General features: G+C 31.1%; 1 protein-coding gene across 1 annotated transcript; it reads right to left on the reverse strand.

The window, feature by feature from the left end:
• Window positions 1-6,860: 6,860 nt before the first annotated feature.
• On the reverse strand, window positions 6,861-11,788 carry LOC141675271 (ABC transporter I family member 11, chloroplastic). The gene is made up of 10 exons (XM_074481982.1): window positions 11,635-11,788; window positions 11,343-11,559; window positions 11,140-11,200; window positions 10,084-10,163; window positions 9,889-9,940; window positions 9,687-9,820; window positions 7,606-7,720; window positions 7,410-7,496; window positions 7,161-7,209; window positions 6,861-6,949 (listed from the first exon to the last, which is right to left on the reverse strand). Exons 2-10 carry the CDS (start codon window positions 11,396-11,398, stop codon window positions 6,861-6,863), a joined length of 723 nt encoding a protein of 240 aa, XP_074338083.1. The 5' UTR covers window positions 11,399-11,559; window positions 11,635-11,788.
• Between the last annotated feature and the right edge of the window lie 4,862 nt (window positions 11,789-16,650).

The raw sequence follows: 16,650 nt of genomic DNA on the forward strand, positions 1-16,650 counted from the left end.
ATATATTTTTAATTTTAAACTATTATATGATTTTGTAAATTGCATGTTACTAAAATATAATTTTGTACTAAAGTGTATTAAGTACTTTCTTTTCTTATTTACTGTTCAGAAATATCAAAATGGTATATGTTTATTGTTAACTAGTATGGTTTAGCACTGTATAGCATATATATACATTGAAGTTATATTGTTTATGCCTTACCATTATATATGGATTATTTATTAATTTTAATTGGTTTGATTAATTGAAACTTAGGATTTGTTTGGCAATATTTTGGATCACCATTTTTGCAGCTAAGGTAAGTTAACTTTTCCCACTTATTTTTATTTGAAATCTTTTAAATATTTTTCCACTGGTTTTATTTTAAATTTTATGGATCAAGTACCCTGTTTTAAAAATAAGAATTCCCAGTGATCTCTGACTTATGAACCAGTTACTAATTGCGTATAGTTCCGGAACTAGCCTTTGATACCTTACTAGGGAGTGCTACTTATGATGCCTTCGGGAGCGCACACTCTATGATACCTTAGTAAGGGGCGCATTATTGACAAAAATTATGAATTTTTGATACTGTGCCACCAGGTATTTGTGGCCATAGCGAGCTGTGGAATTAAATTATGTTTTATGTCATGGATTTTTGGACAACGATTTTGGTTTTATAAAATTATGATACTTGATCCACTAGTGTAGAATTGTTTTCTTGTTGTGCTCTTTGGCTCATTACTTACAAATTTTCAGGTGCTTAGCTTTTGGGGCATCTTAAAGGTGGACTTGATTTGAGCTTGTTTTGAAATAATATTTTAGTGATTATGTTTGTATTGGAGCTGCATCTCCCAGGATTTGCTTTATTTCTGGCTTAGATGATTTTATTTCTGTCTAGGATTTTAGAATTTTATAGATAACTATAAACATATTCTTATTATGAACATAATTTGGATTTTTAGCTGAATATTTAAGTACAATTATTGACTTAAAAGTCGGGGTATTACAGTTGGAATCAGGGCCTAGGTTAGCTTCTTGTAAACTGCCTTTTACGCTACACCTGTGAGTTATGAGTTTACTGCGTGTATTTTCAAGAAACTACTTATATTTTTCTTTCGTTAAATATTTTTTGACTTGTTTACACTTATATGTTTTTGGTATCTTATGTATTTTTGGTATTTTTAAATTTGGGGACCAAATTTTGTTAAGGAGGTAGAATGTGATAACCCGGATTTTTGTTACACTAATATATCTGTCTTTGAAATTTTAAATTATTTGTTTTGATAAAAAAATAATATTTTCTTATATGTATAGTTTACAAAATAGTATGATTAGCATGTTATGTATGTAGATTTTATTTAATACATTACAAAATAATGTATTTGGTTATAAATATCTATATAATTAAGTATACTTTATTTTTAAATCTTTAGATGTTTTACTTAGTCAAAAACTACTACTATAAAAAGATAATGTGTACGTGAGTTCAAAAGTAGAGGGGTGATAACTACCCAGAAACCTAGGAGTGGGCTTTAACTAATTTGTAAATAAATAGACCTGTATCAAGTTCATTTTTATTTGCAGAGCAATCTTTTATCACGGTATGTTTTATTCTACTTCTTTTTCAGCATATATACATGGTTTATATATTATTCTATATTTTTACTATGCACTTGAACTATTACTACTCTTGTAATGTTTACTTTTTAGCTATGGTTAAATCATCCTCCTTATTTTATAGAGCATGTTATTTTTTACATTCTTTGTACAAATATGTCAATGATATTAATTTCAAATTAATTATTAAAATATTCTTTTCTATAAGATATTTATTGCTTTTATTTTTTTGACATTGGTCTTATAAATTTTCATGTGCTCCCATAGTTATAGTTGTATTAAATATGCATGTTTATGCATTAAATTTTTTGTATATTAGATAGTAAATATAATATTATGTAAATGGATCTATATATATATATACACACACACACTTAGAAAGTCTTAAGATATTGATGCATTAGAAAATAAATTTTTTTATTAAATGATTTATACATGAAATGCAATACATTATTTATATGTGATTTCAATTATTTTGGAACAATGATAGCATGGTTTTACATTTTAGTTGACTTGATATATTTTTAATTTTAAACTATTATATGATTTTGTAAATTGCATGTTAATAAAATATAATTTTGTACTAAAGTGTATTAAGTACTTTCTTTTCTTATTTATTGTTCAGAAATATCAAAATGGTATATGTTTATTGTTAACTAGTATGATTTAGCACTGTATAGCATATATACACATTGAAGTTATATTGTTTACGCCATACCATTATATATGGATTATTTATTAATTTTAATTCGTTTGATTAATTGAAACTTAGGATTTGTTTGGCAATATTTTGGATCACCATTTTTGCAGCTAAGGTAAGTTAACCTTTCACATTATTATTTTTATTTGAAATCTTTTAAATATTTTTCCATTGCTTTTATTTTAAATTTTATGGATCAAGTACCCTGTTTTAAAAATAAGAATTCCCAGTGATCTCTGACTTATGAACCAGTTAGTAATTGCGTATAATTCCGGAACTAGCTTTTGATACCTTACTATGGAGTGCTACTTATGATGCATTCGGGAGCGCACACTCTATGATACCTTCGTAAGGGGCGCATTATAAACAGAAATTATGAATTTTTGATACTGTGACACCAGGTATTTGTGGTCTTAGCGAGCTGTGGAATTAAATTATGTTTTATGTCATATGGATTTTTGGACAACGATTTCGGTTTTATAAAATTATGATACTTGATCCACTAGTGTAGAATTGTTTTCTTGTTGGGCTCTTTGGATCATTACTTACAAATTTTCAGGTGCTTAGCTTTTGGGGCATCTTAAAGATGGACTTGATTTGAGCTTGCTTTGGAATAATATTTTGGTGATTATGTTTGTATTGGAGCTGCATCTCCCAGGATTTGCTTTATTTCCGGCTTAGATGATTTTATTTCTGTCTCGGATTTTAGAATTTTATAGATAACTATAAACATATTCTTATTATGAACATAATTTGGATTTTTAGCTGAATATTTAAGTACAATTATTGACTTAAAAGTCGGGGTATTACAGTTGGAATCAGGGCCTAGGTTAGCTTCCTGTAAACTGCCTTTTACGCTAAACCTGTGAGTTATGAGTTTACTGCGTGTATTTTCAAGAAACTACTTATATTTTTCTTTCGTTAAATATTTTTTGACTTGTTTACACTTATATGTTTTTGGTATCTTATGTATTTTTGGTATTTTTAAATTTGGGGACCAAATTTTGTTAAGGTAGAATGTGATAACCCGGATTTTTGTTACACTAATATATTTGTCTTTGAAATTTTAAATTATTTGTTTTGATAAAAAAATAATATTTTCTTATATGTATAGTTTACAAAATAGTATGATTCGCATGCTATGTATGTATGTTAGATTTTATTTAATACATTACAAAATAATGTATTTGGTTATAAATATCTATATAATTAAGTATACTTTATTTTTAAATCTTTAGATGTTTTACTTGGTCAAAAACTAGTACTTTAAAAGATAATGTGTACGTGAGTTCAAAAGTAATGGGGTGACAACTACCCAGAAACCTAGGATTGGGCTTTAACTAATTTGTAAATAAATAGACCTGTATCAAGTTCATTTTTGTTTGGAGAGCAATCTTTTATCAAGGTATGTTTATTATACTTCTTTTTCAGCATACATACATGTTTTATATATTATTCTATATTTTTACTATGCACTTGAACTATTACTACTCATGTAATGTTTACTTTTTAGCTATGATTAAATCATCCTCCTTATTTTATAGAGCATGTTACTGTTTACATTCTTTGTACAAATATGTCAATGATATTACTTTCAAATTAATTATTAAAATATTCTTTTCTACAAGATATTTATTGCTTTTATTTTTTTGACGTTGGTCGTATAAATTTTCATGTGCTCCCAAAGTTATATTTGTATTAAATATGCATGTTTATGCATTAAATTTTTTGTATATTAGATAGTAAATATAATATTATGTATATGGATCTATATATATACACACACACTTAGAAAGTCTTAAGATTTTGATGCATTAGAAAATAAATTTTTTTATTAAATGATTTATACATGAAATGCAATACATTATTTATATGTGATTTCAATTATTTTGGAACAATGATAGCATGATTTACGTTTTAGTTGAATTGATATATTTTTAATTTTAAACTATTATATGATTTTGTAAATTGCATATTACTAAAATATAATTTTGTACTAAAGTGTATTAAGTACTTTCTCTTCTTATTTATAGTTCAGAAATATCAAAATGGTATATGTTTATTGTTAACTAGTATGGTTTAGCACTGTATAGCATATCTATACATTGAAGTTATATTGTTTACGCCTTACCATTATATATGGATTATTTATTAATTTTAATTGATTTGATTAATTGAAACTTAGGATTTGTTTGGCAATAATTTGGAGTTTTAGCTGAATATTTAAGTACAATTATTGTCTGAAAAGTCGGGGTATTACATAATAAAATATTTATAAGCAAAACTGAGTCATCATAAATGATTATGCAGTCAAATTACATAAATTTAAAGCCTAGAATAATTTAAAGGCACAGTGGCAAAGAAATGCGAAGCAAATATCCACGTTACATAACGAAGAACACCAACAAGAGGATCAGCCACTTTCCATAACGAACGACACTATTCCAAAAACCAGGCATCATCACAATACTACCAATTTTTTTCCATTTGGTTCCATTGCCGGAAGTGATTTAGGGTTTTCTCTATGACCCATATCTATTAATGCTTATTTAGAGAGCTTAGTCAATGGCCCAGTCAACTGTTAATACAAAAGCGCACTTTTTCTGTGCTTTTCGCATCTCGCTTAATCTCTAGATGCGCAAAGGCGAGCGCATCATTGAACTCGCATCGCATTAACAAAGCGATGCGCATGAGCTGTGCTTCTCGCTTATGCGCGCGCATATGCGCACTTTTAATAACACTGGCCTTACCCATTCATCGAAGTTTGCAAGGAGAGTCGACACTCAACCGAGACAAAAGCACGCTCTCTCTGGATCATTGTTGCTTAGTCTCAAATCTACACATGTTCTTGTATAGATCTCAGATGATCCTCTGGTACCGCAATTCAAATGTTTTACCTTAGTACATCTCAAAGTGTGCTTAGAATTTCTTATCTACATGCTTCGAATTATTATTGGGTAGTCAATTGTTGTACTGTTAATAATCATATGAAGAGTACAAGAAATCCAAGATGCATCAACACAAGTTATTTAACGATTTGTGCAATAAAACTCTTGAAACAAATACAATGTACAAGTTGAAGAGGAGTTTATTTCCCCCTCATCTATAAGGTCCCCGTTGGAAACACAATAAAGAGATACAAGTTGATGTGGTGATCGTACAAGAAGACATCAATAATTTAAACTCTTTACTTGAAGACATCTCTAGATCTTCAACAAAGTCAAATTTATGAATAATATCTCTAAATGGCTTCCAAAAGTACATGCACCCCTAATGTGTGGTCGTTATTGAGGATTAGGTTTCTTCATTATAAACCCTCGGTCAAGCCTTTTTTAAAGGGGAGGCGAATGATGTGCAGCAAGAAATCAAAGATTAATTAATGGAATCTAGGGTGCTCGGACTCGTTTGAAAGGATCCAACACGGACACGGATCGGGGTGTCTGACTCTTTGAACTCCAAAATCAACGACTAGGGGACACGTTTAAAAAGGATCGGACACGGGGATATGGACACGCCTTTTTTATTTTTTAAATGTATATTAAAAAATCTTTCTATACATTTTAAGGATTATATTCATTATTAATTTATTTTTTAAAAAAAAATAACATTTGTAACAACTAAAATTATTTATTTTATAGATTAATAATTTGAATTTATATAAGTTGATTAATTTTTTAAAAATTAACATTTGTAACAACTAAAATTAACATTTGTAACAACTAAAATTATTTATTTTATAAATTAATATTTTGAATTTATATAAGTTGATTATTTTTTGAAATTAAAACATCGATATGCAAGTCCATATCCAAATTATAAAACGGTAAGGTATTTGGTGAACAGTTGGCTCCATAATTAATAATAAATCATGAATATGGACATGATACAGTCCAGATTCATCCATACTCACATACAAATGACCGTATCTATATACCATTTTATAACCCTTTATACTGTTCCTCCTCGTTTTCCCCCCAACAACCTCACCCACTTCGTCTTCTCCATCTCCAAACCACTTTTTCTTCTCTCTTCATCAGATCTGTATGTATACCCACATAATCTTTAATATTTAAAGAACCCGTCATTCATTTTCTTCGTCATTTGCATTCTTATCTCTGCCGGAATTGGATTCTTATCGCCTGAATTTTGACTCGCCGGAATCTTATCGCCGGCGGCCGTGTCCAGATTTTACCGGCAGGATCGGACCCGGATTCCGTGTCCGTACCCGGGTCGTGTCATGTCGACACGGGTACGGCAAGGTAAACAGGCGATTCCGAGCATCACAGATGGTATTTATGTTATTATTTCGGAATTAAGTTAATTTTAATTAGTTATAACATTTGATTATGTTAGATAAGTACATTATAAGCAATATTCTAGATTACATTAGTAGAATAATAAAATGATTTGCTTCCATTAGTATAACTATAGGCTGACTGTTGAGCGTTTTAAAGTAGGTTTGTGATAATGAACTAATGTAATATACACACTACAACACCAATTTCTACAACAACCAACTCACAAAACAATAACAGATCAGTTGTGAGAATAATTAAAAACTTACTGGAGATCATGGCTGACAACAAGTATGGTTAATTTTTCTTTTAGATTCTTTAAAAGCTTTACAACGTCTGCACGTGCCTTCCAATCTGAATACAAGACCCCAAAGATGATATGCTATTAACATGAGATATAGTACTAGAATGGAAGCGACGCATAAAAAGTGCATTGGTTGGTACAGTACAGAAGAAATGTAACTACATGCCAAAAGAAAATGCAATATAAAGATTAATCATCATTTTATTTTAATAGTAAAAGAGCTCACGTAAATCAATTGGTTATAGAGTTGTCAAAGCATACCAAGACCAGCTAGAGGCTCATCTAGCACTAACAAATTTGGAGACTGCACCTGAATAGTCAAACAGAATAATCCAAGGTTAAACATCAAAAAGTAATCAAAAGTTAACCAAATCATTTTACAAATGTGAAAGTAAAATTGAGCATTATTCTTCAATTGTGTTAATAACTTAATATTTAAATATGAATATACCACATCAAATTTAATGCATAACATTTGTTGTAGAAAATTAGGGCATACGAGGATCTTACTAACTGAATTGCGAGGGCAAGCCGACGCTTGTAGCCACCACTGAGTGACCTAGGATCTTTATCCAAAGAAATTCCACTTAGACCAACCTAAGGGGTTAGTTTTACAAGACATTAGGTCATTTTAAATCAAACTACATAGACCCTATGTTATAAAATAGAATTATAAAGTTCAAAAAAGCTAAGCAAAGTATAATACCGAAGAAATAGCTCTTTGTAGTCTAGAAGCAAGATGCTCTTTCAACGGAAGGCCTGTCTTTTGTCTTGGCCACCCAAATGTAACTTCATCTAGAATATTGTCTGCAAGAAAATACCTAGACAACAGAAAAATACCATACTCAAATATGCAATTTTGCACCACGTACTTTTTTTTACTTTCAACGCTCTAATCTTCACATCAGTAAGGTTTTTCAATTGACAAATTAACACAGAAAAATTTCTTTTGATTACTCTGTTATAATAAAATTATGAAAGTAAATATAATCTAGTTCATGGCTCCCAACCTCAATAGGACTTCAAATAAGGTTACGAGAACTGTGATGAAACTCTTTAAAAAAAGATATAGTACTTTAGTGTCGTGAAATTGGGAGAACATCCATAAAGTGCTCGGTTGCACTAAGCCTAGATATGTTGAAGGGATTAACACATTGAATCTATACTACAGAAACCTATCTATTTTGGATGCATGCATCCGGATACACTATGCTTTTGTTCGTATATTCACTAACTTTTGGTAAAACATGTAAAGTGTATAAATATCATGACGGAAATAAGAAATTACCAACACATTACAAAAATTATATTCCTAAAAGTTCATATAAGTATCAAAACGGCAATACCTACGCCCTATGGCAGAATCGGTGAGGCCGAAGACACTATATCTTATTCTATTTAAGATGCACATGCTGCATGCAGCACAATAAATAATATTTATATTATAATTATTATTATTATTATCATAATAATTACTAAAAAGTGTATAATATATTCCAAAGATCGTCATTTTAAGTGCAGTCTTGAAAAACTATTTCCTAATGGATTTTAAATATCTTTTCCATACACACATGTGTGAGAGTTTATAAAGGCTTGCAAATTATATCCCGATAGACATGTGTAAATCCCTCTCACTTTAACATTTTAACATTTCTTCTCTGAACAATTCTCAACAAACCTATATTTCACTACTTCTGTTTAATCTTTTTTCTCAACCTTACTAGTTACTACGAGGTTCATTATTAAACAGCGTTGAATATAAACTAAAGTCACCCATAAAGCCCTAAAAGTTTTTGAAGGAGTGAATATCTTATTTTCCTTAATCATTTAGTTTACAATGCATGAGCTTATGTAGAGAGATACAATAGTAATCATCTCCTTGAATTAAGGAGTGATATAGGCATCAGATTATTCTAGAATATTTCCAGAATATTCTGAATTTATTTTGCTGATCTTGAGTATCCTAATCCTTGATTATGTCTACATTTCCAACAAGCCCTTTTTCCTAAGATGTACAATACCTAATTTAAAATTAAAATAAACATATCTTTGTATGATTGTATACATATACAAGTGAATAATGTTTTGTTGTAACAATAGCCTAATGATAACATACATCTTGTGTACCAACATACAACGTGGCCATCCAATCTTCCACACCTTCCATTTTACAATCGTGTCGGCAGAATGATCATAACACTCTATTTTTAAAAAGAAAAGTAGAGAAGTATAAAACAACTTCGTGGCAGTCATCACATAACAGCAAGCAGCAGGTGTTCAACATGCATAATCATCAATCATCAAATTAGATGACTGACTAAGATGTCCAACAAGCCCTTTTTCCTAAGATGTACAATACCTAATTTAAAAATAAAATAAACATATCTTTGTATGATTGTATACATATACAAGTGAATAATGTTTTGTTGTAACAATAGCCTAATGATAACATACATCTTGTGTACCAACATACAACGTGGCCATCCAATCTTCCACACCTTCCATTTTACAATCGTGTCGGCAGAAAGATCATAACACTCTATTTTTAAAAAGAAAAGTAGAGAAGTATAAAACAACTTTGTGGCAGTCATCACACAACAGCAAGCAGCAGGTGTTCAACATGCATAATCATCAATCATCAAATTAGATGACTGACTAAGAGTTCAGAAAAGTAATGACACTATACATTAGCTGCAGTGACTTCTGCAACTCTAAATACATTGCAATTTTACCAACATCTAACTGTGACTTAAAAATTATGTCTATTTAAATTGATAACATTATTACCTTTCAGGAAACTGAAACACAATGCCAACTCTTTCCGGAGATGATAATATAGGAGACTGGTGTGGACTACCATCATCGCGAAATCTTTGAATGCAAATAGAGCCCGACGTTGGTTTACTGAGCCCTGCAATAAGCTGTACACAAGATGTTATAAGGTTGTGATCATGAATTAAAACTTGGGATACAAAGTCTGATAAACAACCTGCAAGAGAGTAGATTTTCCACTTCCACTTCGCCCAAAAATTAGGCCAAAACTGCAGCAAAACAGTCAGTAATCATTTCAGTTCAAACCATTAGCTGTGCTCCGTGTAAAGAGAGACGGAAACGAAAAATTGCAACTGATAAAATTGGAAATTTTAAACTTAAAGTGATCGAGACAGACTGGAAACCCCTTTACCTTCTCTCTTTAAGAGATAGACTGACCCCACTCAGTATGTTAGTTTGTGTTCCTGGAGGGCGATAGCTGACGTCCCTTATCTCAAAATAAAACAAAATTTACTTAGTCAGCAATTTTAATGCACTCCCACTTAATAACCAATGTGTCTTGCAAAAGAATTTGGTGGAAATACGGGATCCATCGTGTAAAAATGTCTACAAACTGAAGTATTCGACAAAGGTGACATGTTAGGATTCATTCAGAAATTTGACATTGTGCGAAAGTCAATGGAGGTCAACATATCATCAACCACTAGCTTAATTGTATAAATTAGACGACTAAGAAAAGGTCATGCACCATTAAAATGCACCAAATATTATGTAAAAACAAGCATACTAATATGCCAAAGCTTGTAAGGCATGAAATGACTTTTGATTACTTCAAAAATCATGAGAGATTCATTTAAACATTTAAGGACTTTACAAAAGTTTGCTGTTCTTCAACCTGAGACTTAAGAAAATAGGGTGATCCTGAATATAGACATCTAAAGACTCTGCAAAGCCGATTATTCAAAATGTCAATGACTTCAAAACAAAATAACTTTTAATGACACTATATATACATTATCCATGAACAAAGTTACGAGGGTATTCTAAGAATTTGACATGATTTATTATCCCCATTCCTCCTACTAGAATAATATTAATAATTCTTTCGGGCAAATAACGATATTAAAGACCAAAAATAGCAATCATTGAAATCCATTTGGTTATGGTATTCGCGATCATGATTAGTAGTTATAACTGGTAGAGCATTTAGAATGAATAGTTATACTACCTGACTAAAAACACAATGTACCTACACTCTGTTACTAAACAGAGATTTCACCAACGGATCACCATTACACCAAACCCTAGACCATTTACCATCAAATTAACTGTAATTAACAGCAATGATATGCTCAGCATCAATTAAATTTAACATAAACATCATTTACAAACAGAAAACAACATATGATGCAACATATCCGCATTAAAGAACTTGTAGCTAGTGCGTAAATGACCATCGAAAACTTACTTCAAAGCGAGAGTAATCACACGAGATGTAGAGTGGTCGAGTATCTCTGAATTTTTTTGATCTATGCATAAGAAACAGATTGAATGAATAAAGACAAAAGCATAGATTGTGAATTGTAGAGAAAAGAATTACAAAAAAAAGGATGGTTTGCATTGTGTTTGCGCGTGTCTATATAATACATCAAGTGGAGAGAGAGGAGTTGCCTTGAATTGGGCAGTTTGAAGCCAAAAGAGCAGTTTAAGCTTAAGCTTGTCGTCATGGCCCTCTTCAATTAGATGATATGGCACAAATATAAAATAATTCAGACCAGAGGGCAGAGTCTGGCCGCTCGGTACTTTGTGTTCTAGACTTTAGAACTATACAAAAGATAACAGTGTGTAACCAATTTTATAAGCCCCTGTCTGGCATTTTATCAAACACCTGAAGTGCATTGTTTCATTTAATTAGTGTCAATATATATACAGAAGGTTGTAAGTATATGTTTGGGTGAAGTACCTGGGCGGAAGGCGGATATAGATGATGATAAGGTGGAACTGAATTTTGTTCTTGTTCGTTGTCGGCGTTTGATTGCGACGATATCGACTTACGGGTTAATTTGGGGTTTATTCAACCCTCACTGTTTAATTCAAGGGCGGCCCACGGGTTCAGATCAAAGGTGGAAGGGCATTTCTCCTTTTCGCTAATAATATCCGCGAAAAAGAAAAATGGCCTTTTACGAATATTTTTTATGGAAAATATTCGCGAAAGACTAAAAAAATTCTTCAAATATAAATCTGACGTCTCTGGAGTAGTATGTTAGATAAGGTTTAACAAACACACAATTGTCAATGAACGGGACACTTAACTCATATATAAGTTAGCTCTAATGCACGGGCATGTTTTTGACGTAATTGTTCACGCTATATTCATATTATCGATGAACACATATTTGACATAATTGTTCACGCTATATTCATATTATCGACGAATACATATTTGTTTGTGTATATAAGAGGTGTGCTAATATTAGTGTTGAACATGTTCTTGGTTATTTGACATTAGATTGGATAGAGGTATATAGTGAGTTCCTTATTCTCCACCACTAAATGCGATTTATGGATTGTTGTAAATATATATGTGGTTGTTTAAACTATCGTAGAATCTAGTAGTTTATACACTTATAATTTTATTAAGTAATTGTTATTTGAATTTAAGTCAATTGAATTTCTATTCTTGATCTTAGGGTGTGTTTGGTATTGCTGTTGCAGACAGTAACAGCAGCTTTTCGCTGAAAAGCAATTAAAAAATTATTTGGTAAAATTTAAAAGCTGTTTTTTGGAAAAGTGCTTTTGACCTAAAAGTTGTTGTTAGAGAAAGTAAGTCTCCCCATACTTTTAGAAAAAGCTGCTTTTCAGCTGTTGCGGGAAGCAGATGTTGATTTCACCATCAAAGCTTACCAAAAGCATCATTATTTTTAATTTTTTCATCAACACATATACGTATCAAAAAAATTACCAAACAGTCATCTGATTTTTACAACAGCACTTTTTTCAGCAGCACTTTTTCTAACAGCACAACAATTTTTAACAGCAATCCCAAACAGAGTCTTAGTAATCCTTCTCTCTTATTTGTTCATTATTAACAAATGCATATCATTAAACATGTTTGGCTCCTCCTAGTTGTTTTTGATACATAAATTTTATCAGGTTTATCCGTTTCAATCGATACTATTTTTCAAGTTATGATGTGTTAATGTGCATCCAAATGCCAATATAAATCAACATGATCAAATTTTTTGTGAAGAATATTAGCTAAAGTTGTGGTGTATTTATTTCCTACCATACATTTCAAAAAAGTAAGTAACATTACTTTAGAAAGAGAATGGTTTATTAGGTCCGGACGATAGACAAAATAATAAGAAAATATCTTCAAGGTCGACTATTTATACACAATATAATCTTTAGTCAATATGGTGCACGAGAATTCTGTAAATGTATAAAATATTAAATTTTTCAAAATTATTATGTTTGTTTGTATGTTAAAAATGTGATCAAAAATATTTTGTGTGTTTATTATGTTAAAATTTTGAATAATAAATCATACAACACTTGGTGTGAATACACGTTTGTATTATTATTTTATACATGAAAATTCTTTAATTTGTTATATTTATGTGAATTTGTACCATTAAAATATATTACTTAAAATATGACAGGAGTATGTACAATTTATTCAATTAGGGGCATAAATGGTTACAATGCACATATGTGTGCTTAATATATATATATTTATATATATATATATTCAGTTGATATATTTTCAAATATTTAATTCATAAATATTTAAAATGGATCTAAATATTAGTATTAATATGATACATGGTGTTAATTATACTAAACTATAATAATTAGAATGATATATAATTTATCCGACAAAAAAAGAATGATATATAATTTAATTTAACCTTCATTTTGGTTATCTTATATCATGGCCGAGAGATCTTTTTAATCGATCAGAACTGTTAGATTGAAATAATAAAATAATGCACTACCAAATTTTATAAATTTGAATACCCAACAACAAATATTTATATTATTATTTATAAAGATACATGTAAGATCTCATGTTCGAATTCCACCAACAATAAAAATTAGTTAAATATTCAAATAATGCACAACCCATGCTACCAGGTTCGAATCCCTCAAATAACGAACATATATATATATATATATCATAATTTATCAATATAAATAAGTTTTTCGTGTGGAATAAAAAATTAAGGTGCATTAGTAATTAATATTAGGGTTTGTGAGCTTCGAGTTTTAATGGCTGCTCTCGCGGTAGGGATTGTCTGTCCTCGCAAGATGCCTACGTATCTCTGTGTTTGTTATTCCCTAACAATACAACAAGAATTACAGAAGGGGGGTTGAATGGAATTCTAGTTTCTTTTTGCGATTTTTAAAACTGTTTAAACTCAATAATATATAAGTGTTTGATTTGTAAAGTGCGAAATGAAAGAATTATATAAATCAAAATACAAGTAATAAAAACACAGGTCTTTAAAACTTTCCGGTATATATATATATATATATATATATATATATATATATATATATATATATATATATATATATATATATATATATATATATATATCGAGAACCCTGTGAAGCTTGAATAGCTTACAGCTGCTTTTACAAGTGAACAAACAAACTACAGAGAAATTCTTAACAGTTACAGCCTTTTCTATTTCTCTTTTAAAATATGTTTGCTTAGTTGTTTGTTCTACTAGCTACACTTGGTTTACATATCACCAAGTTTACATGGTAATAAGACAGGATAATAAAATAAAACCTATCAAGTCTAACTCCATGCTGCTTCACTACTCTATTCCAGCATCTTTGAAAATCTTCATAACTTGCATGGAAATGGTAATACTTCTTTGTTCTCAAAACTCTGCTAAATAGGCTGCCACATTCCTTTTACAAACACCCAACGCATGTGACTATGTTGCTACTGTCAACAGATATTTGAATTGATCATCTGTCGGGTACATGCTTGTTATCCGTCGATAGCCTTGTTGATCATCCGTCGGGTAACTTTGTTGATCATCCGTCGGGTAGCTATTTGACACTTGACTCCATTTCATTTATACAGAATTACAAGACATCTAATATTTACAATTAATTAACATATTCTGCATATCTACTATTAGTCAACATAACTCATATGCTACTACAGAATCTACACAAAGTTGTTTGCAGAAATGTGCTACATTACTTATTATTACATAAGCTACTCACCCGGTGGATATCAATTAGTCATCCGTCGGGACTATATTGAATCATTCGTCGGGACTATAATTGATCATCCGTCGGGTGCTACAAAATACACTAAGTTAAATCTAGTAAGGTGTTTTGTTTAGCTTATCATCAAGTACACAACATATTCCTAACAATCTCCCCCAATTTATGTCTACTGGAATTGTAGCTATAAATTAAGAGAAACTTGATGATAACAAAACACTCTAAGAATACAAATTAAAAGTAGTAGATAAAACTGATAAGTGCTGCAATTTACTAAAAATTGACCAATGCAAAGTTCACAAAGAAATTTCTCACAATAATTATCAAGGTGCTCCTCTAGTCTGAGCAGATAAATCTATTTTCTTGATTGTCTGGATTTCTTTCCAAGCCTTCTGTTGTTTTCTTCAATCTGGTTCTGGAGTTATCTGTGGAATTCAAGTTCTTCAGCTTCTGAGAGATTTAGCATTTCCTGTATTTCCAAAAGAGTCTTATTGCTAGAGATACTCAATTGGTCCTCCAATCTGAAGAATCTTCTAACTCCTTTTTCATCCCTGAATTTCATCAGCCAATAGGGCCTCAGATGCACTCTCCTTCCTGTAAAAGGAATAGATAGAGTTTTTGGAAGTGCATCTTTGGCTCTAGTACTCATCAGCTCCTCAATCTTCTTTAGAACTAGTCTTCTTGCAGTCACATTGCAACCAAAATTCTTTTTGAATGAAGAGTAGACCTTTATTAGCACATATTGGCTTTCTAGAAGAATCATGTGAAGTGGCCATATGATCTCTCTTCCTCCCTTGTATTTGAATACCATCCTTTCAGGGAGATGTCTGTGAGCATCAATTCCTCTAACTTCATCCAATTCATCTAAATAAAGGTTTATGTCAGAAAACTCCTTGATGTCACAGATGTACAACATGTCTCCCTTATTGACTATAGATTTAGCTTTGATTGGGGTCTTGGATTTGAGAATCACAGGCATCACTTTCTTGCTTGCTCTTGTCTTTGTCTTCTTTAGCTTTGTAAAGATAGGAAAATTTAGCTCAGAAATTGGTAAACTATCCCAGTCTACTGGCTCATCCTTAGAAATTATGGGCTCACCATGAATATTCCTTGTTGGATCCACCACTTTGAATTCTTCAAATACCACAGAGGGTTTTGATGTTTGAGTTGAAGTTGTAGGCTTCTTGGGAATAGAGTTTTCCTTTTCCTCATCACTAAAGTCCAATTTTCTCTTGAAATGGAGCTTGTATTTGAATTTTCTTCTATTGTGATTCCTGTTGCATTTTCTGATTTGAGGTTCAGCAATCACAGATGGTTGTGCAGAGATCTCAGTTGAAGTCTTCACAACCTGAAGTTTGGCTAAGATAATAGCTTGCTTTTTCTTTTGTTTGAGCTTCTTAGCATCTAAGGCAGCTTGCTTCTTTTCTTGCCTTATTCTCTCTTTCTCTTCCCTTTTGGCTTCTACAAACTGAGGGTGTCCAGCCACCACACATATCTCTTTACCATTTCTGTAGATATTTGCAATTCTCTTTTTAAGTGCTGAATCTGCTGGATCCTTGTAAAATGCAATTGACCTAGCCAACAGCTTCTTCTCATCTGGCCTAGGTATCTCATACACAGTATCCATAGAATTTTTGTCTGAGAACTTGGAGTAGTTTCTTTTAGGCTTCATGATGAAATTTGCTTTTGGAGATTTTATGCAGGAAGTTTGACCCTTTTCCAGATA

This window comes from Apium graveolens, chromosome 7 (assembly GCF_009905375.1).
Source record: "Apium graveolens cultivar Ventura chromosome 7, ASM990537v1, whole genome shotgun sequence".
Classification (NCBI taxonomy): Eukaryota; Viridiplantae; Streptophyta; class Magnoliopsida; order Apiales; family Apiaceae; genus Apium; species Apium graveolens.

Bases quoted from the DNA above. Each gene is read 5' to 3' on its own strand.
- LOC141675271 (XM_074481982.1), bottom strand. From the start codon at position 11,398: ATGACGACAAGCTTAAGCTTAAACTGCTCTTTTGGCTTCAAACTGCCC. The intron at 7,721-9,686 runs GTAATAATGTTA...TCTGTTGTCTAG, and splicing joins GTGTTTCAGTTTCCTGAAAG to GTATTTTCTTGCAGACAATA. The intron at 7,497-7,605 runs GTATTATACTTT...CTAACCCCTTAG, and splicing joins TACAAAGAGCTATTTCTTCG to GTTGGTCTAAGTGGAATTTC.